This window comes from Trachypithecus francoisi, unplaced genomic scaffold (assembly GCF_009764315.1).
Source record: "Trachypithecus francoisi isolate TF-2019V2 unplaced genomic scaffold, Tfra_2.0 Lachesis_group12, whole genome shotgun sequence".
In the NCBI taxonomy this organism is placed as follows: Eukaryota; Metazoa; Chordata; class Mammalia; order Primates; family Cercopithecidae; genus Trachypithecus; species Trachypithecus francoisi.
The window spans coordinates 27,977,719-28,001,230 of NW_022681457.1; the positions used below are offsets into that span (position 1 = coordinate 27,977,719).

General features: G+C 39.8%; 1 protein-coding gene across 1 annotated transcript in view; it reads left to right on the forward strand.

Annotated features, from left to right (window-relative positions):
- The window catches only part of PDE4B (phosphodiesterase 4B), a 44,805-nt gene extending 40,854 nt beyond the window's left edge, over positions 1 to 3,951 (forward strand). The window contains exon 10 of the mRNA XM_033225188.1: positions 1,667 to 3,951. Within this exon, the coding sequence (XP_033081079.1) occupies positions 1,667 to 2,032 (366 nt within the window). The 3' untranslated portion in view covers positions 2,033 to 3,951. The remainder of the gene's footprint in view (positions 1 to 1,666) is intronic.
- Positions 3,952 to 23,512: the final 19,561 nt, after the last annotated feature.

Genomic DNA, 23,512 nt, shown 5'->3' on the forward strand with positions numbered 1-23,512 from the left:
TGTCTGATTGGCCCACCAGTAAAGCTCTTTACTGGGTGCTCTCAGGATTCATACAGCTCTCTCATCCTGTGATCTAGGGAATAAATAGCAGCTACCTTGCAAAAAAATTCTCAGCATTTCTTAGCAGAAGCAAAACAAGTGAAGAAAGGAAATGACTGCACTGTGTTTAGCTTATTCAATTTTCTCCATTACCTTGAGCTTGTTATTTTGGGTCCCTGGAAAACACCTTGAAAATAGTCTGTAACATTCATTAAGCACACGTAAAGAAGTAAAAGGGAGGGAAAAGGAGGGGGTGGAAGTGAGAGAAATATCTGAATCATGTATGATCGAGTTTTTATAACCAGTGTAGATCAGAGATGCCCTGACTTTCCTGTGAATCTTGCTTTTTAAGGCTAGGAAAGCACCAGAAAGAAGAAGAATAAGAAAAAAAAATATATATATATATATATATACACACACACACACACCACACACACACACACATCATATATATGTATTTTAGATATGAAAGAGTCACATATGACCAAAGTTCTTGTGTACAGTACAACTTGGATGTATTAAATGACTGGCCAAATACCAACATGTTAATAAAGGGAAGTCTCCAGTAGTGTGGAGACGTGTATAATGTCCCATGGGTGGGTGTCCTTTGCCCATCTACCCCTAAATCCCAACCTAGCATCTCTCTAGCTCCCCAGACCATGGCAGGGGAATTCCCTTCTCTCATTCAACTAGTGTCTATTCTTTCTCTCTACTTGTCCCCACCCCCAGTGTTTCCTGTTTGTCCAACAATGAGGAGGCCAGCATAAGGCCACACTGCTAGCTCATGCAGGATGCATAGCCCCTGAGTAAACCATAACAGAGCCATAAGCCTGGTATTTAATCACAGGAACACCAGCAAAAGGAACTGCTTAATTGTTTTTTATTTTCCCTTCTTTCTCCTGATGGAAATGACTGTGTGCTCTATAGATCCAAAACAATTGCATGAATGTCCATCGAGGGGATATGTGTTTCTTTCAGGGCTTAAAATATTTTCACGTGTTTCATCAAACTCCTCTACCAGCCAAAAGCATTCCACAGAACTTGAGAAATTCCAGAGTAGTCAGGAGCCAGCTCCTCATCACTTTGGAATAGCAACATATTTTAAAGTTAGCAAGGAAAAAATATTGAGTCAAAACACATTAGACCTGGGCCTGCCTTCTTCAGAAAATGACTCACAGAATCCAAGTAGTGACAGAGTCATGCTTTGTCTTTGGGTCCCTGGAAAACACGAGGATTCCATCCAGACTTCTTATCTGGCGCATGTAAAAGGAAATACAATCTGTTGTAGTGAGATGAACACAGGTTTTGGAATCAGACGAAGCTGGGGCTGAGTCCCAGCTCCACCACTCACTAGTTATGTGACCTCTGACAAGATATTTAATCCAGTAAGTCGTAGTTTCTGCCTTTCTAAATAATACACAGCAATACTTACTTTTCAGGATTAAGAGAGAATACATCGATTGCATTCAGTGTAAGACTCACTGTATAGTGAGGGCCCAAATCATGGAATCCATTATGATTGATCTTCCTGGTTATTCATGTTCTTTCTTTGCATGGAAACCAGGACACCGTGTTTACTTTTCAAGCACCATCACAATAACAGATGTGTAATCTTATTTTTCTCTAGGTTGGTTTCATCGACTACATTGTCCATCCATTGTGGGAGACCTGGGCAGATTTGGTACAGCCTGATGCTCAGGACATTCTTGATACCTTAGAAGATAACAGGAACTGGTATCAGAGCATGATACCTCAAAGTCCCTCACCACCACTGGATGAGCAGAACAGGGACTGCCAGGGTCTGATGGAGAAGTTTCAGTTTGAACTGACTCTTGATGAGGAAGATTCTGAAGGACCCGAGAAGGAGGGAGAGGGACACAGCTATTTCAGCAGCACAAAGACGCTTTGCGTGATTGATCCAGAAAACGGAGATTCCCTGGGAGAGACTGACATAGACATTGCAACAGAAGACAAGTCCCCAGTTGATACATAATCCACCTCTCCCTGTGGAGATGAACATTCTCCCCTTGATGAGCATGCCAGCTATGTGGTAGGGCCAGCCCACCATGGGGGCCAAGACCTGCACAGGACAAGGGCCACCTGGCCTTTCAGTTACTTGAGTTTGGAGTCAGAATGCAAGATCAGGAAGCAAAGAACAGCTCAGGAAATCCCATGGTTGACTTGCCTTGCCGGCAAGCTTGGTGGAGAGGGCCGAAGCTGTTGCTGGTGGCCGGTTCTGATCAAGACACATGGCTTGAAAATGGAAGACACAAAACTGAGAGATCATTCTGCACTAAGTTTCGGGAACTTATCCCCAATAGTGACTGAACTCACTGACTAATAACTTCATTTATGAATCTGCTCACTTGTCCCTTTGTCTGCCAACCTGTGTGCCTTTTTTGTAAAACATTTTCATGTCTTTAAAATGCCTGTTGAATACCTAGAGTTTAGTATCAACTTCTACACAGACAAGCTTTCAAAGTTGACAAACTTTTTTGACTCTTTCTGGAAAAGGGAAAGAAAATAGTCTTCCTTCTTTCTTGGGCAATATCCTTCACTTTACTACAGTTACTTTTGCAAACAGACAGAAAGGATACACTTCTAACCACATTTTACTTCCTTCCCCTGTTGTCCAATCCAACTCCACAGCCACTCTTATAACTTCTCTCTGTTTGCTTGCCTTCAACAATACTTTTTCTCCTCTGGAGTTTAACTTTTTGCTGTAAACAGAATAAAATTTAACAAATTAGGGGGTAGAAAGGAGCAGTGGTGTCGTTCACCATAAAAGTGTGCATAGTGCTAAGCAGTGTGCCCTGCTGTGTCTTGGACCCTGCCGCTGACAGGAGTTGTACAGTCCCTGGCCCTGTTCCCTACCTCCTCTCTTTACCCAGTTACGCTGTTTTCAATGTAATGCTGCCGTCCTTCTCTTGCACTGCCTTCTGCGCTAACACCTCCATTCCTGTTTATAACCGTGTATTTATTACTTAATGTATATAATGTAATGTTTTGTAAGTTATTAATTTATATATCTAACATTGCCTGCCAATGGTGGTGTTAAATTTGTGTAGAAAACTCTGCCTAAGAGTTACGACTTTTTCTTGTAATGTTTTGTATTGTGTATTATATAACCCAAACATCACTTAGGAGAGACATACGGCCCCCTGGGCAGAGAGGACAGGGGTGGGCTTTTGTTCACAGGGTCTGCCCTTTCCCTACCTGAGTTGCTACTTCTGCACAACCCCTTTATGAACCAGTGTTGGAAACAAGATTCTCACATTAGATGCTAAATGGTTTATACTGAGCTTTTACTTTTGTATAGCTTAATAGGGGCAGGGGGCAATGGGATGTAGTTTTTACCCAGGCTCTATCCAAATCTGTGTGGGCATGAGTTGGGTTATAACTGGGTCCTACTATCATTGTGGCCTTGGTTCAAAAAGCAACACTACATTTGCTCACAGATGATTCTTCTGAATGCTCCCAAACTACTGACTTTGAAGAGCTAGCCTCCTGCCTGCCATTAAGCAGGAATGTCATGTTCCAATTCATTACAAAAGAAAACAATAAAACAATGTGAATTTTTATAATAAAATGTGAACTGATGTAGCAAATTAAGCAAATGTGAAGCCTCTTCTGATAACACTTGTTAGGCCTCTTACTGATGTCAGTTTCAGTTTGTAAACTATGTTTCATGCTTTCAGTTCAGCATTGTGACTCAGTAATTACAGAAAATGGCACAAATGTGCATGACCAATGGGTTTGTATGTCTATGAACACTGCATTGTTTCAGGTGAACATCTGATCGTTTTCAAACGTTTCTCACAATGTATGTTATAGTATTATTATTATATATTGTGTTCAAATGCATTCTAAAGAGACTTTTGTATGAGGTGAATAAACAAAAGCATGATTAGATTAGTCTGTAGGCCCACTTATTTCATGATTGGTTCTGACATATGAAAAGCAGATCTTTCTCTTCTCTTCTGCCATTCCCCACAAAGAAAGCCAACCACTTCGTCCAGCCAACATCACAACTGAAGTTTCAGAATCTATGTCCAAAAAGTCCCCCAGTTTGGAACATTTCACTTTCTTAGCAACTGTTCGACCCAGCTCAATGATGCAGGAAGGGGGTTGAGGAAGGAAAACAAACAAAACCACTTTGCTCATCTCGAACCATTTCCTTCTACCTCTTTAAGAGTCTGAAGTGCTTAATAAAGGGAATCCCCAACTTGGCTGAGTCCTCTAGAAAACTGAATCATATATTACAGAACATTAGTATAATGCAGTCAGAGAGTCCCACTGATTCATTTGACACATGAAGAATCTAAGGTCCAAAGAGTCATCTTCAACCACAACCCACAGAGCATGGGTGGACACTCACGGTTTTCTTGGTGATCCATGCAGCCTCTTGTTGGCCATATGGCTATGATTTTCTTTCTGGAAAGAACTGTTTATGTATAAGAAAAATACTTAAATGCTTTGTTGAAATCTTAAAGTCAGCATTTTAAAATATTTTATCCTGAGAAGAGTGTGTGTGTGTGTGTGTGTATTACTGTGTGTTTGTTGCCGAAGCTTGCAAACAAGAATCAGTGTTGGCCCATAATAATTTAGCCACAAGGGAGTGCTCTGTGAACCAGCAAGATGGTCTTCTCCAAACACAGCTGAAATTAAAATGAGCTGACACTGCAGCACCAGCTTGCCTGCTAGTCGCAGAGCTATTTCCAACATTCTCCATCATCTCTGATTTCTGATTGTGCCTCACCATCTCTGAGAGTTTGAAATTGAGCAAAATAAATTGCTTACAATAGCCACAGGTGTGACTTGTGTAATGTCTAGCGCTATAAATATTTGCAGGTCTGTTTTCTACTGGTAAGAGGTTCTTAATTAATCCTTATTGCAAATAAGAATCATGTGGGAAATCAATATTTTTAAAAATACTTGTTTGAGGCCCATCCTCCTCCCAGATTTCTGATTGAATTGACCTTGGGTAAAGCCCTGGGCATCAGATTTTAAAAATTTCCCCCAGGCTGGAGTGCAGTGGCACAATCTCGGCTCACTGCAACCTCTACCTCCCAGGTTCAAGCAATTCTTGTGCCTCAGCCTCCCATGTAGCTGGGACTACAGGCGCGTGCCACCCCATGTGGCTAATTTTTTGTGTCTTAGTAGAGATGGGGTTTCACCACGTTGCCCGGGCTGATCTCAAACTCCTGAGCTCAGGCAATCCTCCCACCTCAGCCTCCCAAAGTGCTAGGGTTACAGGCACGAGGCACTGCGCCCAGTCTCTCCCCAGGTAATCTTAATGTGCAATTGGAGTAGAGATCCACTGCTCTGAAACAGAAAATCATGCCTGCAGCTGAGGTGTTCTTTCACCCCCACTGTCATCAGATATTCATTGTGCACTCATCATGGCCAGCATATCATGCCCAATGTAGCTATTTTAACAAGTAATTTTTGTTACATGCCAGTTTTATCTTACTGGCTGACTTCTAACTAACTTCTAGGTAAGATGAAATTGCACGATTTCACTAGTTTCCTATTGGACGTCTCAAGAACCAGGCCAGACCTCAGGCATCCAAGCTAACTAGACCCTTCATGAGTGCAGAAATCATGCCTAGTACTTTCTCCTCCGTTTCCATGATGCCTAGCATCATACCTGGCACAGCGTTCATGCTCAAACATTTGTTGCATCAATCTGGATGTTGATGATGTAAAATTTCAATTAACAGGATGATCAGAAGAATGTACATTCTAGGCAATTTAACTTTCAGCTTCTCTCACTTGATCGTAATGATCTGTTTTCAGATGTCTCTCCACCCAGCACTGAACCCTCTCCAAGACAGAACAATGTTTTTTGCCTGGTCTCTTTTTTAACCTTTGTATTCTTCATCAACAAACACTATACCAGCCCTAAGTGAAACGAGAACCGGTGATATTTGTTGAGCTAATGACCCAAGAAGTAAGTAGAACCCTTTTATTGAAATTACTTGTGAAATATGGATCTACTTGATTTTCTTGCTGAAGGAGTAGAGTACACTGGGAAAAGCATAGTTTGACACACCTGTGTTCCAAGCCTTTTCCTGTACCTTCCTACCTGTGGGGATTTGGACAAATTTCTTAAATTTTTGAGCCTAAATGTTCTCATCATTAAACGGAGCTAACAATAGACAGCCAAAGATGAAATCAGGCATAGTGTTACATACAGTAGAAGCTCAATAAATCTTTGTTATCTAAGTGTATGTACTCGTGGATGAAGGGATTGATTAATATTTAAAAACTTGTAAAAATCACCTCTAAAAGCAGAAGGCAGCAACACATTTTGATTAGTTTAGGGTTCTTGAAATCAAGTTCCAGTTAATCTAGATTTTTCTACATAAACTTCAAGATTCTGGGAGGATGAGTGCTGTCACTTCAACCCATCATATGGGACTATGCTGACACTGATAGGCTCATTGAGTTGGAAGAAAACGTGTAAATCATATTATTCTTCCTCTTCAATGCTATAGAATCCCTCCAAAAATATGCCTAATTGAAAGCATCAGGAAATAGATAACTCAGCAAGGCCTTTTGAAATAATGTAAATTACTAGGTTTCTGGGAATCAAAGTGTACTCTTCTAGAGCAGCCTTTCTTGTTTGATTTTTTAAAACACTTCTAGCTAAAGATTGTATGTAATTCCTCCTCTAATTTCTTGTTCCAATTGAAAATAGGAGCCAGACTTTTTGACTATGTGACCTTGGGAAAGTTTATATGACCTCTCTGCACCTCAATTTCCTCATCTGTAAATAGAAGTAATAATAGCAGCACCTATTTAATAAGATTATCTTGAGAATTATATTAATTAAAGCTGTAAAACAGTATAAATAGTGTCTGGCTCATAATATGCATGAACAAATGTTAACTATATATAGCTAAAGGTAGCATGCTTTCTACATTGTAGCTCCTTCAACCATTATGCATATGACCTATCTTCATCATTATGGTCAAATTATTCTGAGCTTGCTCAAATAGACAGTGCTCTTTTAGGATGAGTGCCTCGGAAGCAAGCACCATATTTCACTCATGGTGGGGCACAGTGTGATTCTTGCCCTTCTTTGTTCTGTACTCTGTACTATAATCCAAGATTGCATTCATTTGGAGGGATGTCAGGGACTCACCTGGATAATTCATAAGATGCTTACAGGCAAACAAAACGCTTCCTACCTTTTCACATGAACCACTGTTAAACTAAATCTTCTCCACTTCGTTCTTATACAACTAAGTTTCTGAATTTCAGGGCAGAATTTATACTTCTCTGATACATTTCATCTGAAAAACAAGTAGGGTATAAGAAAGAGGGTTTTCAGTTTGAGTGTCAGATTGACCTATTTGTAAATCCCAGCTCCAGCATTACCTGTACAACCTCATAGAAGGTATGCAATTTATTTTACCTTCAGTTTCCTTTTCTGCAGGAGAAATATTATATATATATAATATTATATATAAAATATATTTATATGTAAAATATATATAATATATATAAAATAAATATATAATATATAAATTTTATATAGAGAAAATATATTATATATATATATATATATTATATATATATATATATATATAATATATAAATTTTATATAGAGAAAATATATTTATATATATATATATATATATATATATATATATAAAATTATTTGGAGGCCAGGCGCAGTGGCTCATGCCTGCAATCCCAGACTTTGGGAGGCTGAGGTGGGCAGATCACCTGAGATCAGGAGTTCGAAACCAGCCTGACCAACGTGGAGAAACTCCCTTTCTACTAAAAATACAAAATTAGCCAGGCGTGGTCGTGCACGCTTGTAGTCCCAGCTACTCGGGAGGCTGAGGCAGGAGAATCGCTTGAACCCAGGAGGCAGAGGTTGCAGTGAGCCAAGATCGCACCATTGCACTGCAGCCTGGGCAACAGGAGCAAAACTCTGTCTCAAAAAAAAAAAAAAAAACAAAATTGGAAAGGCAAAGGTAAGCATCTAGCACATTCAGGGCATACAATAAATAAGGGTTATTAGTCATATTAATACCCTACTATGATGATTAAATGAGATAATATGTATATGGGAAAAATCCTCATACTATTGTTTTAATTCATTATTTTTGGCCTAAAAATTATTTTGAATTCTCATCCTGACAGCTCACAAACTATGTCCTTCCTACCAGAATTTGTTATCTATAGATAATAATGTATTTTATATTTTTATTTACACTTTAGTAAAATGTTAACCAGAACAAGACAAGGAATGGATATGTGTTAAGCTGTCAAAAGTCTGCCTCATCAACATTGATCCATTAGTCAATGTTCCATGGGCAATGGCACTAAGTCAATTATAAATTCACTTATGTATACCATCACCTAGGTCAATCTGGACAAAAACATATCAGGAAAAATGTGATCAAAGACTTTTCTGAAATTCAGATATACCATATCTAAAGCATTTGCCTTCTTAGTATAATCTATTAGCCCTAACTATCTAAGAAAAGAGACTATGATAGCATGACTTGTCCTTGGGGAATTAATGCTAGTTACTGCCCTCGCAAATGGCCTACAAACCATGAGATAATAACCATTCCAGAATTTTGCATACAATTGATGTCATGCTTGACATTTCGTAGTGCTGGACTCTTTCTTTCTAGAGAGTGGGAAAATATTTGCCTATCACACACTCCCAGATTTCTGGTCTGTTTTGTGTTCTCTCTGATTTCTGATAGATCACCAAATATGAGCCAAAAACACATTGAAAGGCCCTTTCAATATTGTGGGAAATCATATGCCTAGAAACATGAAACTACTTAAAGAACAGAGATGCTCTCCCAACTCCTCTTTGCTTTACATGGCAAGTCTAGCAGAAGCACATGATATTTGTGCACACGGATATAAGTTAAAGACTCATATTCTTTTAACTGAGTAACACTGTCTTCTTCCACCAGTTTCAAAAAGGATCCCCATGGAGTAGTGAAGGATGACAAGGGAATCTATCTCATTTGAATGGGTTCTTTAGAACCTACCACTGATTGATTCAGTAAACATGTACTGAGTCCTGAATACTTTCAGGCACTGTTTTAAGACATTGTCCCTATGTCTTAAGTATTGGAGTATGTAAGAAAATGGATGTACAAACAAAAACCTTCAGTAGCAGTATAAGAAGTGCTGACTAAAGAAACACATAGAGAACACAAAAATGGGAGCATCTAACTCCTTTGGGAGTATAAATTAGGGAACATTTCTGATAGAAGGACAAGGCTGAGTCTTTAAGAATGTGTAGAAAGCTGTCAATGAACCTGGATCAACAGACGAAGAGCAGGCAGAACTTTGTTACAGCGGGAAGGGACAGCATGTACAAAGTAAAGAATGGGAAAGAGTATTTTTGAGGCCCATTCATACATTGATTTATTTCAAAACTATTTATTAAGTACATACTGTGGCCCAAGTATTCTACTAGACCTTAAGGATACAGGGACATACAAGCAGAGGAAAGCCCTATTCATTAAATAAAGCTGCAGTCAAGGAGACAGATATTAATAACGTTTTTAAAAGTGGATGTATTATTAGGAATTGGTACAAATTATCCAAAGGATGGAAATACACTAATGTGAGACTAATTTTTAAAAATCACCTTGGCTAATTTGTAAGAAAAAGGGAAGGGAGCCCTTTCTGACTGTAAAAGCAACTTGTACTAAAGTCCTATAGTGAGTGTGACTAGCAAGGCATCGAGGAGGAACTGAAAGCTGACCAATTTGACTTGGGGTAGTGGAATCGTCAGAATTGACGCTGGTGAGGTGGCACAGGCCAGGTCCCACAGGACCTGGTGGACTATTACAAGAATGGGCTCTTTCTTAAACATATTGAGTGTCTGCCCAAATTTTTAAATAGGGAAATGATACGATCAGATTCCATTTGGAAAGATCATCCTAATTGCAGTGCAGGAACAAATCCTAAGAGGACAATAAAGAAAGTGGGAGATCTGTTAGCAGGTTGTTGCAGTTATCCAGCCAAGATGAGATGATATCTTAGACTAGAGTGAGGCTGAAAGATGGATATAAACGGATGGATGCAGAGTTATTTAGGTATTGCATCTATAGATCTTAGTGATGGATTCTATTGAGAAGAAAAAGAATCAAGACTAGATCCTGAGTTTTTGCCCAATATGACTAGAAAGGTGAAGTCATTCTCTGAAAAAATGAAATACTGGGAAAGTATTAGTTGGCACAGAAGCATGATTCCAGTTCTGAGTGTGTTGATGTGAGTGGCTTTGTGATACCAAAGTATATGTGAAGTAGACAATGGAATATGACCATCTGGAATTCAAAGAAGTCCAGGCTGGGAATTATCACAGGGATCATACGTAAGGAACCTGAAGCCATGACATGTCCCAGGGAGAGAGTGTGGAATGAGAAAAGCTGTGAGAGACAAGACTAACACATCAGGTACTCTATTAGTTCATAAGAGAACACAAAAAGATGGGCACGTAAAGGAGACTGATAAAGAGAAACCAAAGAACTAGGACAACTACCAAGAGACTCTGGTTTCTAAGAAGGCTAAAAAAAGAGTATTTAAAGAAGGGAATGGGTCACAATATTAAATCCTTCTGAGACATTAATTTTTTTAAAAAAGGAAAATATTTATTTTATTTAGAAATATGAATATCACTGATGAACTTGGAGTGATGGCACATTAGCTAGTTGTTAGTGAGTAAAGACTAAAAAAGAGGTAAGGAAAAAATAGAGGCAGTGAGAACAGATAAGAAGTTCAGGTGCAATAAGGAAGACTGAGTAGAGTGCTATCTAGAAGAGGATGAGAGGTAAGGGAAACTTTTCTTTTGAAAGTACTAAACATACTTAAGAGCTACTTAAGCATATTTTAATAAAAATGGAGAGCATCCTGCTAAGACAAAGCAATTGAAAACAGAGGAGAGAGATTGAATCATTGATACTGGCTGCCTGAGAAGCACAAATAATGTATTCCAAAGCACTGGCAGAGGGATTAGTCTTGGAAGAACTTTCACAGTGTTGTCACAGGGCTATATGCATAGACCCACCATATGTCATGGTCTTCTTGATAATATGTTAACCTCTGATTATCGTGCAGATTTAGAAGCGGCAACACTTCTCTTGCCTGAGATTGGAATGATGTGACTGAGACTGCCTCCCTGGCAGCCAAATGGGCTATTCGGCAGGCACAAGTCCTATGGTAGTTGACCAGAGGTGCCCGTTTGAGCTGGGTGTGCATGTGACCACAGATGGCTTCAGCTGGGGCCTGTGGCAGTGCATGGAGTGCTTGAGAATAACAGTAGGCTTTTAGTCCCAACTATGGAAGGGAGCTGAGCTCTGGTATTCCTCGATAGAGAAATAGCTAGCAGCTGTATATGCCGCCCTTCATGTTTGTGAGAGTGTGACAGCACGGGCTGCAGTCGTCATGCAGATGACTTACCCGTCAGTGGAATGGGTAATGATGCATTCCCGGGTAATGATCCCCAGGATTGGGACAGCACAGACATCCACTTTAGCAAAGTGGGGTGCCTACTTAGAGCAGTGGAGTACTCTGAGTACAGGTCCCTTAGCAGCAGAGCTGCAAAAGATCTCAGGACCTGTAGTCCCAATGCAAGATAAGGCCATGGGGCCTAAGGCACCCCCCCATTCCTGATGGGTCATAGTCTTCAGATGGGTCTAGCCGGGGTGCTACTGCTGCCTGGACCACTGCTGAAGTCCAAGTTAGTATTGGCACCATATGGTTTGAAAGCAAGTGTGGGCAAATTTGCCAATAGCCTGAACTCAGGACAGTGTGAATAGTGATCACTAAGGAGGTGACACCTACAGTAATCTGCACCAATAGCTGGGCAGTTTATCGAGGCTTAATCTTGTGGTTAAATACCCAGAAGTTACAGAAGTGGCTAGTTGGTCACCGGCCCATGTAGGGCCAAGCCATGTGGCAAAACCTATGGGAGGAAGGATGACCTCCTCTGACCAGGTATGGGAATGAACAGTAACATGTTGTTGCCTGCCCGAAGGCCCACAAAGGTAGGGAAATTAAAACCTGGCTTAATGTATAAAGCAACATTGGGGTAGCGTCACCATGGGGTGGTTACCTGCCATAACTTAGAGTTTTTGCCCCCTCTATTACTACTGTGGCCTCTGGGTCCAGGGTTCCTCTCTGTGGGTACATCTCCCCACTAGAAAAACTCTCTCAGCCTTACATTCCACTCGCATTCCCTTGGGTGTGAAATGTAAGGCCTATGTGTCAGACCTGTGTGTCTAGGGCCTGTGTGCCTACAGCTTATGTATAAGGCCTATATGTGTCAGACATGTGTGTCCAAGGCTAATGTCTCTTTTGGCCTAGGGGATGGAATGTAAGGAAAATAGATGTTCTGTGGTCAAGAACAGGCTGAAGCAAATATCCAGTCCAGCATGACTCAGCAAATTTGGAGTGCAGGCACACACCTCCACTCATTATATAACCATGCCACGAGAAGCACGTTAGGTGATCACCCACATGAACCTGTGCTTGGCTCAGAGCCACTATTGTCTGTAAAAGGTATAGTCACCCTGCTAACACTGTACATACAGCTTGTGCCCATGGCTCACACCCACACTTGTTTGTGCCTAGGTTCGCTCGCATCCAGAGACAGAACAAAGCTACATCAAAACTGTATATGATTCAAGTGTTTTTCCAGCTACCTACCAGTCATCCAATGACTCCCCTTGGACTCAGTTAGAACCTGACACAAGGACATCGGGCTGTTGTAAATTTGGAGCTGGCATGGTCACTTTCTCCAAAGTTGCCTGTTGTTTCCTCCTCAACAGCAAGCTCTTCCTTTATGGTTGTAATACCGTGGAATTGCAATTCCCTTAGTTACTTCCTCAATTATAAAGAATGAACTTTCTGGGACCCTCTTTCACCAAATTCTCTTGAATACTAATGTTTCTTAAGTAGTCTGAACTATTTCCTCTGAGCCAAATTATTCTGCCTCTTTTGAGCTCTCTGTGTCTAAATTGTCCCTGTAAGAATCCTATCAAAGCCAGCTCTGACAGTGCATCTAACCAGTCATCTGTTGGTCAGTTGGTCAGTCAAGAAAATGATTTACTAAGTATCTAAGACCTGCTAGGCACTTTCTAGTAATTGGAATAATTAGTTGCCCTTTTTGTCCTGTTAACTGTCCTATTTTTTCCTTTTCTTAGGTCTTTTGCAGTTAATGTAACAAACTTACCCTAGAACCTCAGGTTTTTAACATGCTATAACTTTTCTACAATCTATCTTGCTCTTCTATCCATTTCACAGGCACATAGAACTGTAGAATTGGAAGGGAACTTTGAAATTGGTCCATCTGGCACCTCTTACATTGGAATGTGAAGATAAATCACCTGAGGATCTTGTTTAAATACAGATTCTGAATCAGTAGGTCTGGGATGCAGCCTGAGATTCTGTATATTTAGCAAACTCCCAGGTGATGCTGATAGTGCTGGTACTTGAACAACCCTTTAAAGAGCAAAGATATAGTCTCCTGGTTCATAACTAAGAGTATATATCAGAATGCTCTGCTTTCGCAAAATACAGATTCTGAATCAGACTCTAGCAGTGGGGCTGGGACATATGAAATTTGAAAAGGCAGTCTCAGAATTCCATTTCCAGTCAATATGGAATAATAGGAATTGGATTTAACTTCCTGCCTGAAACAACTAAAAGAAAAAAATCTGAAAAATTATGATTCACTGGTTTTCAAGACATTAGTGGATAAAGCAGTGATTTCTCTGGACATGAAACAAGGGACATAAGCCCTATGTTTGTCCTAGTTTACTGCCTTGAAAGTGTCTCCCAGCCATGGAATAGAGGAGAGTAACCCAAGCAGAGCCCGGCTAACTCCAGAGATGGGAATCAGGCAAGAAAAAGATGGGCAGAGTTCTCAGAGCAGAGTACCAGAAAAGGAGGAGCTTCACAGAGAGAGAAATCCAGAAAGCCCCCTTCGAGTATATAGCAGAACACTGATTAGCACACAACTGCCAGAAAACTACTCAAGGCAAAGAACAGCTAGAAAGGATAAGAAGTAACAAAGCCCTGTGCTCACACAGGATGGACAATAGCACCCGTACCCATCAGCCAAAAATGTCATGGTTCAGGGGGCATTTTCAGAACACTCAGGAAGGACTTCCACAGGTAAGGAATAATGAGTCCTAGATTGAGCACTGCTACAACCCCACCTAACAAATCTTAAAGGCAGGATTTGAAAGGATAAGTGTTTTTAAGCAATTTAACTGTATTGCAGAATAAATCTCAAGAATATTTATAGAAATACAAATTATCCAGCACCAAACAAAGTAAAATTCACAGTAAATAGCATTCAATGAAAAATTATCAGGCATGGAAAGAAGAGACTGTAATCAATAAAGAGGAGAAAAATCAATTTAAAAAACTAACTCTAAATGCTAGAAGAGACAATAATACATTTGTAATATTTCATATATATAACTCCTATGTATATAGGTTTTCATCCACGGTTGCAGACTCATAACTCCCATAGCCCTTGTTACAAACAGATCTACAGAGGTTACAGATAGACTCTTTCTCTCTCTCTCTGATACTGGTCTGCCCTCCTTTCACCTCATTCCAGTGGGGGAGTCCTGCCCCGTATCCTGGAGAAAGAAATGTTGCTGAGATGCCAAGTAGAATCTGAACAGACAGGCCTTGCTGGGTGTAGATCACACTCTTTTTGTCCAATCACATTTTGACATGGTTTGCCATGCTTCAATCATGCCTACCCAAGGAAGTCTCCATAAAAGATCCAAGAGGACAGGGTTCATGGGGCTTCTGGAGAGCTGAACTCATGAAGGCTGGCAACAAGAACAAAACCACATGCTGAGAGGGTGGCTCATCTCAACTTCAGGGAGACAGAGGCTTCTGCACTCGGGACTCTTCTGGATCTGGCCCTATATATCTCTTCATCCAGCTGTTTATTTGTATCCTTTAAAGTGTCTTTTATAACAACTTGGTAAATGTGTCTCCCTGAGATCTGTGAGCCCCTTTAGCAAATTAATGGAATCCAAAGTGGGAGTCATGAGAACCCAGACTTGAAGCTAGTAGATCAGAAGTTCTGGAGGCCCAGACTTGCAACTGACATTGTGGGGTTGAGGGTTGAGACTGAGCCCTCAAACTGTTGGATCTGATGCTGTCTCCAAGAGACAGTAATGGAATTCAACTGAAGAACACCTAGCTGGTGTCTGCTACAGATTTGATTGCTTGCTTGCCAGTGGAGAGAAATACCAAAATGTATTTTGGTATTAACTATTGTTTTGGTGTGAGAACAGAGGAAATATTGTTAGAGTTTTTCTTAACAACAGTAAAAACTGTATTCCATATGTTTACCATGTAAAGTAGAGACAAGGAAGACATCTTCAAAATACAGTAAATAGGGTTAATTTTAGAAGATTAGATATTGTGGAAGAAAATATTAGTGAACTTAAAGACAGAGCAACAAAAACCATTCAAAATGAAACACAGAGAAAAGAGAATTAAGAAAAAAAAGGAATCAATCAAATGGCCTAATAATGTATAGTTGTCCCGGAAACTAATTTTCTTCCAAAATCCAAAAAAATTTAAATATTTACAATGCTTATATTATATATTTAATATATTAAAGTATTATTTTTTAAATGCTGGAAATTTTCCAAAATTAATTTAAAAATATACATGCACAAATTCAAAAAGCTCAAAAAACCCAACCACAAAAAAACTTGAAGAAAACTACACTAAAGCACCTGATAATCAAATTGCCCAAAGCCAGCGATAAAGAAAAGTCTAAAAAACATTCACATAAGGGGAAAATGTCACGCTATATACAGAGTAACAAAGGCAATTATGGTCAGTAGATTTTCCGCCAGTAGTAATGGAAGCAAGAAGACAATGGAGCATCATCTTTAAGGCACCAAAAAAGAAAAGAAAAAAAAAATCCTGTTAGCCAAGAACTGCATACTAAATAAAAATACCTTTTTAAAGTGAAGGTGAAATAAATACCTTTTCAGACATAAAAAAAGATAAAAGAATGCATGGTCCCAATAAATCCACACTCCAAGAACTGTTAAAGGAAGTCCTCAAACAAAAGGACTTCCTTCAGATGGAAATGTGAATCTATATCCAAGAATGAAGAACACTAGAAATGGTAACAACACTATTACATACATACCATTTTCATATTTAAAAAGACCTCTTTACAAGGTAATTGTGTCTTTAAACAAAAAAAGTAGTATAAAATTTATGATGTATATATAAAAGTAAAACAATGACAGCTATAGTATAAAAACAGAATGAAGAAATGAAAGCTTATTATTGTAAGGCTTTCTATTATGTATGTGTACAAAAAAGAACATCTTCAAAGTAGGGTGTGGTAATGTACACTTGTAGTACCAGCTACTTTACAGGTTGAGGTAGGAGGGTCACTTGAACCTAGGAGTTTGTGTTTGAATTTGATTGTTTTTCTCATAATATTATTTGGGTTCTGTTCTTTTAAAAAAAATGGCTTAATTCATTCTTTCAGCATCTGTGTATTTAGTGCTGGAGAAACAGAGATTTAAAAAGACAATCCATGACTTCACTGAGCTTCATTGAGTTTACCTTATGGGGGAAAAGAGAAGGTAAGAGAATCTTCCATTGCAATATAATACGAAAAGTATCAAGTAGCAGTTAACAAAGGGCATTAAGAAATAAAAGAGAAGAGGTTTTGCTAGATCTATTAAGGAGCTGGAAGGGATGTGGCAAGCATTCTGCAAAAAACTGATTGGGATTCTGTAGTTGCTTCATAATTTAGTTTGATCTTTTATGATTTTATTTAAATCATGCACATCTGTGCTTGGGCATTTATGTGCAAATGTGTTAGTGCATTTACATAGTGCCTGACACAGGGGTTGGCAAATAGAAAGTACTCAATAAACATTTGATAGATCAACAAAAATTCACACACACGCACGCACACACACACACACACACATTTTATCCACCAGAAACTGCCTTTAACTTTTCATTTTGTGCTTGTGTTTCTTTCTGCTGACTTTGGAATACCTACAGCAGCCCAGGCTTGGACCTAAGAGTTGAGGTTTCTCCCCAATCTGGCTTACTGACTTCTATCAACACACTTGCCTTTGGGACTGTATTAGTTGATTAAAGCTGCCTTAACAAATAACTGCAAACTTGATGGCTTACAACAACAGAAATTTATTCTCTAACAGTGCTAGAAGCCAGAAGTCCAAAATCAAGGTACAGGCAGAGCCATGCTCCCTCCCAATGTTTCTTCCCTCTTCCAACTTCTGGTAGTTCCAGGCATTCCTGAGCTTATAGTTGCAAAACTCACATCTCTGCATCTATTTTCACACAACCTCCTCTGTGTGCCTACGTCTTTTCTTCTCCTGTCTCTTATAAGGATATTTATTACTGGACTTAAGTTCCATTAGATTATCCAGGATGATCTTACCTTGAGATCATTAATTACATCTGCAATGATGCTTTTTTCAAATAAGGTCATATTTACAGACTCTAGGGGATAGGACATGAGCATATTTTTTCGGAGGGCCACAATGCAACCCACTATAGGGGCATTTCAAGCAGGTTCAGGACTATAGTGAGATGAATAAGGTACTTATATCAGGTACAAAATGTAAGGGAATGCCAAGAAAAACCCTCAGTAATGAAAATAAAGAATATTTTAATGCAATAATTCTTGAAAAATCAAAATTAGGCCGGGCGCGGTGGCTCAAGCCTGTAATCCCAGCACTTTGGGAGGCCGAGACGGGCGGATCACGAGGTCAGGAGATCGAGACCATCCTGGCTAACACGGTGAAACCCCGTCTCTACTAAAAATACAAAAAATTAGCCGAGCGAGGTGGCGGGCGCCTGTAGTCCCAGCTACTCGGGAGGCTGACGCAGGAGAATGGCGTGAACCCGGGAGGCGGAGCTTGCAGTGAGCTGAGATCCGGCCACTGCACTCCAGCCTGGGTGACAGAGCAAGACTCCGTCTCAAAAAAAAAAAAAAAAAAAAAAAAAAGAAAAATCAAAATTAATGCTAAAAGTCAATGATGAACAAAATATAAATTTTTAAAATACAGACAATCAGAATTACTGATTTTTCTTTCCTTTTTGATCTCCAGGATGGTTCAGCATCGCACTAATTTCCAGCAACAGCCCAAGCTTCCGATCCGTAGTGAGGATGAGTTCAACCAAGTCCACTGTTTCCCTTGTCATATTTAGATCACTCTTCTCAGAAACATTGCTCCAGGGAGCTTTACTCAGGAGACCAGGCGACTATAAACTGGGCTTCCCACTTCCAGTGCAGGCTTATTTATCTTATGAATTGTGCAAACACCTCCTGAGAAGCTAATTAAAATGGAAGTCAGTGCTGCCAAGTCCGGGAAGCCTCCAAATGAGCATCATGAGGCTGCCAGAAAGCATAATTAATACACACACTCAACTCCTCACTATGGCTTAAGGTAGGGTGGGGGTAGAAGACTTTGAAGGACAAATTAACTCTGAAAGGTGAATACAAAGTGGAACTTTCTGAGCTCCATTGCCAAGCACAGCACAGGCCAAATGAAAGGCACTGGGTATGGGTAGAAAGAAATGCTTGGTGTTGGGTGGATGTAGTTTAAGAACAGGAATAAAACTGAACTCCCTGCTTCTTAGTACCATTAAGAAACAAAAAAATGTTATTTATATTTGATTTGTGTGCTATACTTGGGGTTAAATTAATAAGACATATCAGTAAGCTGGGCCTAGTAGTAAAATAAAAATATAAAATCTGATATTACGTAATAACCACCGAGAAAGTATAATAAAAATAAAATCACATTTTTAATAGTGATGCAGGATTTTTCTTCTCAGTCACTTTGCAAACTGAGGACCCCTGGTTGGCAATACCTCACCTGGGCCTCTCTCAGCCATGCTGATATGCCCCAGCTCATCTGTGTTATACCTTGTACCTGCATTTGGTGGTTCCCGAGTTCTTATACTGTACTCAAGAAGAATGAGGATATGCAGGGCATTGAAGGGTGAGGAAGATGTAGAAGAACGATGAAAATGGCTTTCAGTGGGGAAGTGATGTGGGGTGAGGGTTGTGGGAGTGGATGGTTGCCCCGTTGCTGGGTCGGGGGCCCTTCATGGACTCAGAATGGGGAGTGCGTGCTGATTGGTTTGTGAGTATGCCAAAAAGTTTAAAGTGAAGACACCACTCAAAGGTGGGCATGACAGTGTAGAAAACCCAATTAGGAAAATGTAGGTATATGTTAAATAGGTGAAGGGTAGAGATTAATCAGAGGAAAGTGTGCCAAATGGGACGACAAGTGTGCAATCCGGTCAGAAGATTTAACTTCTAGCTTGGTTTTCAGGCTTTAAATTGTCTTTAGCTTGGACATGGGGTTTTGCCAGGGACCTGACCCTATCTGCTTAGGCATTTGTCTGCCTCTGTCGATAGTCTGGCAAAAATATTTTTAAATACCTAGGAACAAACTTAAGAGGAAATAAGTAGGACCTCTAAGAACTCAGAGACTTTACTTACAGCCATAAAGAAAGACTTTAAAGGACTTTTCTAAGTGGTAATATGCATTACACTGGGTGAAAAGACTCCATGTCATAATATAAATCCAACTCAAATTCGGATATAAACAGCGTAATTTTAAGAAAAGTATCAGTGGTAGTTTTGGAGGGGATTTAACAACTTGATTTTTTTCACATCTTTTTTAAAACAAATAATTTCCACTTTTATTTTAGATGCAAGGAGTACATGTGCAGGTTTGTTACAAGGGTATATTGGGATGCTGAGGTTTGGAGTACAATTGATCCCTTTACCAAGGTACTAACCCAATAGTTCTTCAACCCTTGCCACCCTCTCTTCTTCCCAACTCTGGTAGTCCCCAGTGTCTATTGTTGTCGTCTTTATGTCCATGAGTACCCAGTGCTTAGCGCCCACTTATAAGTGAGAACATGAGGTGTTTGTTTTTCTGCTCCTGCATTACTTCATTTAGGATAATGGTCTCCAGCTGCATCCATATTGTTGCAAAGGATATGATTTTGTTCTTTTTTATGGCTGTATAGTATTCCATGATAACAACCTGATTTTAAAATTCATCTAAAGGGTCAAAGCAAGAGAGTGGCTGAATACATTTTGAAAGAAAAAATAGATGACATGGGTCAGACATGGTGTCTCACGCCTGTAATCCCAGCACTTTGGGAGGCCGAGGTGGGTGGATCACGAAGTCAGGAGATCGAGACCATCCTGGCTAACATGGTGAAACCTATCTCTACTAAAAAATACAAAAACTAGCTGGGCATGGTGGCAGGCGCCTATAGTCCCAGCTACTCTGGAGGCTGAGGCAGGAAAATGGTGTGAACCCCGGAGGCGTAGCTCGTGGTGAGCCGAGTTCACACCACTGCACTCCAGCCTGGGCGACAGTGCGAGACTCTGTCTTTAAAAAAATAAAATAAAATAAAAAATGAAATAAATAAAAATAAAAAATAGATAACATGAACTTCCAGGTAACCAAAACTATTACAGAACTATAATGCTTAAGAAAAGGGATAATGTTACCAGCTAAGAAAATTGACACATGAAACAAAATAGCCTATAAACTGAGTTCCCTATGTGTAAGATTTTTATGTGGATTAGAGGCTTTGTAGTAAGTGATTTTTGAAAGGAAGGCTTAATAAATATTGATCTAATGTGGAACTATTTATTAATTATTAGAAAAAATAGTTTCCCCCCTCATATATCACTTAAATTGAAATTGATTAAAGATAGAAATGAATTACAAGAAAGTATATGAGACCATCTGATCTCAAGATAGAGATTTTTCAAAGCATGAAAACAAGGAACATTATAGAGTAAAAACTCAACTTTTCTCCATGAAATTTAAAATCTTTATATCAAAACTCACTGTAAGCAACTTAAAGGAAATAATACATGTAGAAAATATTTGCCACATGTACGAAACACGATTATTAGCCTTGTGTAATAGATGTCTCAAAAATCAATAAGGGTTGATTTTGATTGTTAAATCGAGAAGAAAAAGAAAAGATGCCAGGTCCAGTGGCTTGTGCCTTTAACTGCAGCTATTCAAAAAGCTGGGGTGGGAAGATTGCTTGAGGCCAGGAGTTAGGGACCAGCTTGAGCAGCATAGCAAGATCCCTGTCTCTCAAAAAATTAAAAATAAAAAAGTCAACCAAGTGTGGTGGTGCACGCTTTTAGTCCAAACTACTCAGGAGATTGAGATGGGAGGATTGCTTGAGCCCAGGAGTTCTGGCTACAGTGAGCTGTGATGTTGCTGCTACACTCTAGCATGGGTGACAGAGTAATGTCCTGTCAAAAAAAAAAAAAGAAATAAAGAAGAAAGCAAAGAAAGGAAGGAAGGAAGGAAGGAAGGAAGGAAGGAAGGAAGGAAGGAAGGAAGGAAGGAAAGGAAGGAAGGAAGGAAGGGCAGGGAAAGGAAAGGAAAGGAAAGGAAAGGAAAGGAAAGGAAGGGAAGGGAAGGGAAGGGAAGGGTAGGGAAGGGTAGGGAAGGGAAGGCAAGGGAAGGGAAGGGAAGGGAAAGGAAAGGAAAGGAAGAAGGAAAGAAAAGATGAATACTATACTCAAAAAAATGAGTGAAACTCATGAACGAAGGGTTCACGTAAAAAGAAATCTAAATGGCCAATTTTGTGTGAAAAATGTTAACTTTGTAAGTAACAAAAGAAATGCAAGTTAAAATAAAAGCAGAATACCATTTCTCAAACTGAAAAAATTATTTTTAAAAAATCAAACCCAATATGTGATAAATAAAACTCAAGTCTCTACATGCTCACTTTTCGCTGAAATGTCAAGCAGTGCACTCTTTTGAAGTCTTTTGACTGTTATATATCAAAATCCTAAAAAAATCCTGCCAATTCTTTACTAATTCCATTTTTAAATAGAACTGAGGAAATGATTTAAATGTACACATAGGTTTAAGATATTCATTACAATATTAACAAAGGCAAAAAATGTAAAATAGTCTCAGTATGTAACAACATGAAAATAATTATATAATGGGATCCTATGATATTATTAAAATAATATTTTGAACAACAATTATACATTGTAATGCTATATTTACATTTAAATTTATTAAAAGCTGTAAATAAATACCTGAGCACGCAAATACATACTACAGGAAAAAAGAAATAATTAACCCTGATGTATTAAGATTAACATTTTCTCAGAGCTCAGCATTTTATTGGCTTATTATTTTTACACTTTTTCATTTTATGTTGTCCAGATTTTCTACAATTAGAGTACATTATTTTATAATCAGAAAAAAATTAATTAAAACATTTTTTAAGGCTTGATCACCACCTCATAGGATATCAACCCTAGAAAAGAACATGAACGAAAACCTGACCTGCCTTCTCATTTTTCCCTTAAAGAAACCAGAGAATCAGAAAGCTAGATGGTTGGCAAAGGCCAAATGCTATTTGCAAGCAGAGTAAAGGTGCCTCCCCAAATTTGCAGCCAAATAGACCTCCCTAAGATAGCCTGTTTCAAAGAATCCCTTTACAGGCACCCAGAGGGAGAAGCCACCAGCCCGCAGTGTTTTGGGGGACATGGCAGGCCAAGGGCAGTTTTCCAACTCATCTCAAGCTCTGGCCATTCTTGTTGAAACCTTAAGGCCAGAAAGTAGAGATATTTCCAGGCCTCAGTCCTGCTGCCCAAGAGACCAATCCTCGCCTGCCTAGACCCTTGAATAGATTCTGAGTTCCTTTCAGTCTGGAAGGCTCCATGCCTATTTGAGAGGTGAAGGAACTGAGGGAATCTGCAAATTCTACCCACCTCACATCCAAATATACCATGGTTTTCCACCCCTGCCCTAACACTCAGATCTCTTTTATCTAAAAGTAGGTGTCAGTGGTAGTAGCAGTGGTGGTGGGGTCATTCCATAGGCTACAATGTGAATGGTAGTTGTGGCAGGTGGTGGCCTTGGTCTGGGAGGACTTGAAGGAGTGTTCCATTGAAAAAGGGCAGAAATGTACAGGCTTGCCAAGCAAAAAGAACCATGTGCAAAGGCCCCGGGCTTTGATACCGTGTGATAAGAAGTTCAGCCGCATGGGGTGTGGGGGCAGGAAAGGATGACAGCTGATGTGGCTGGAAGTGAAAGGCCTTGAAGACTGTGCGAGGGAGGACTGTGGGAAGTCAAGAGCAGAGTGTGGGAAATGGAAGGGAGTGGGAGGTGGGCACAGTGGGGCCCAGGCCCTGACAGAGGAGGATCCATGTACCAAGAGGGGATTGGGCAAACTGGACCAGCAGATAAATGGAAGTACATCCCTGATGGACTGCAGCCAAATTCAGCCAATGGCCCAGCCCCAGTCTCAGACCAGCCTGGACATAGCGCAGGAGGGTCTAACCAGCCAGGGCCATCTCCCCTGTCCCAGCTGCACATTCCCCCTCATGTGGCTCAGAGTGGGCAGCTA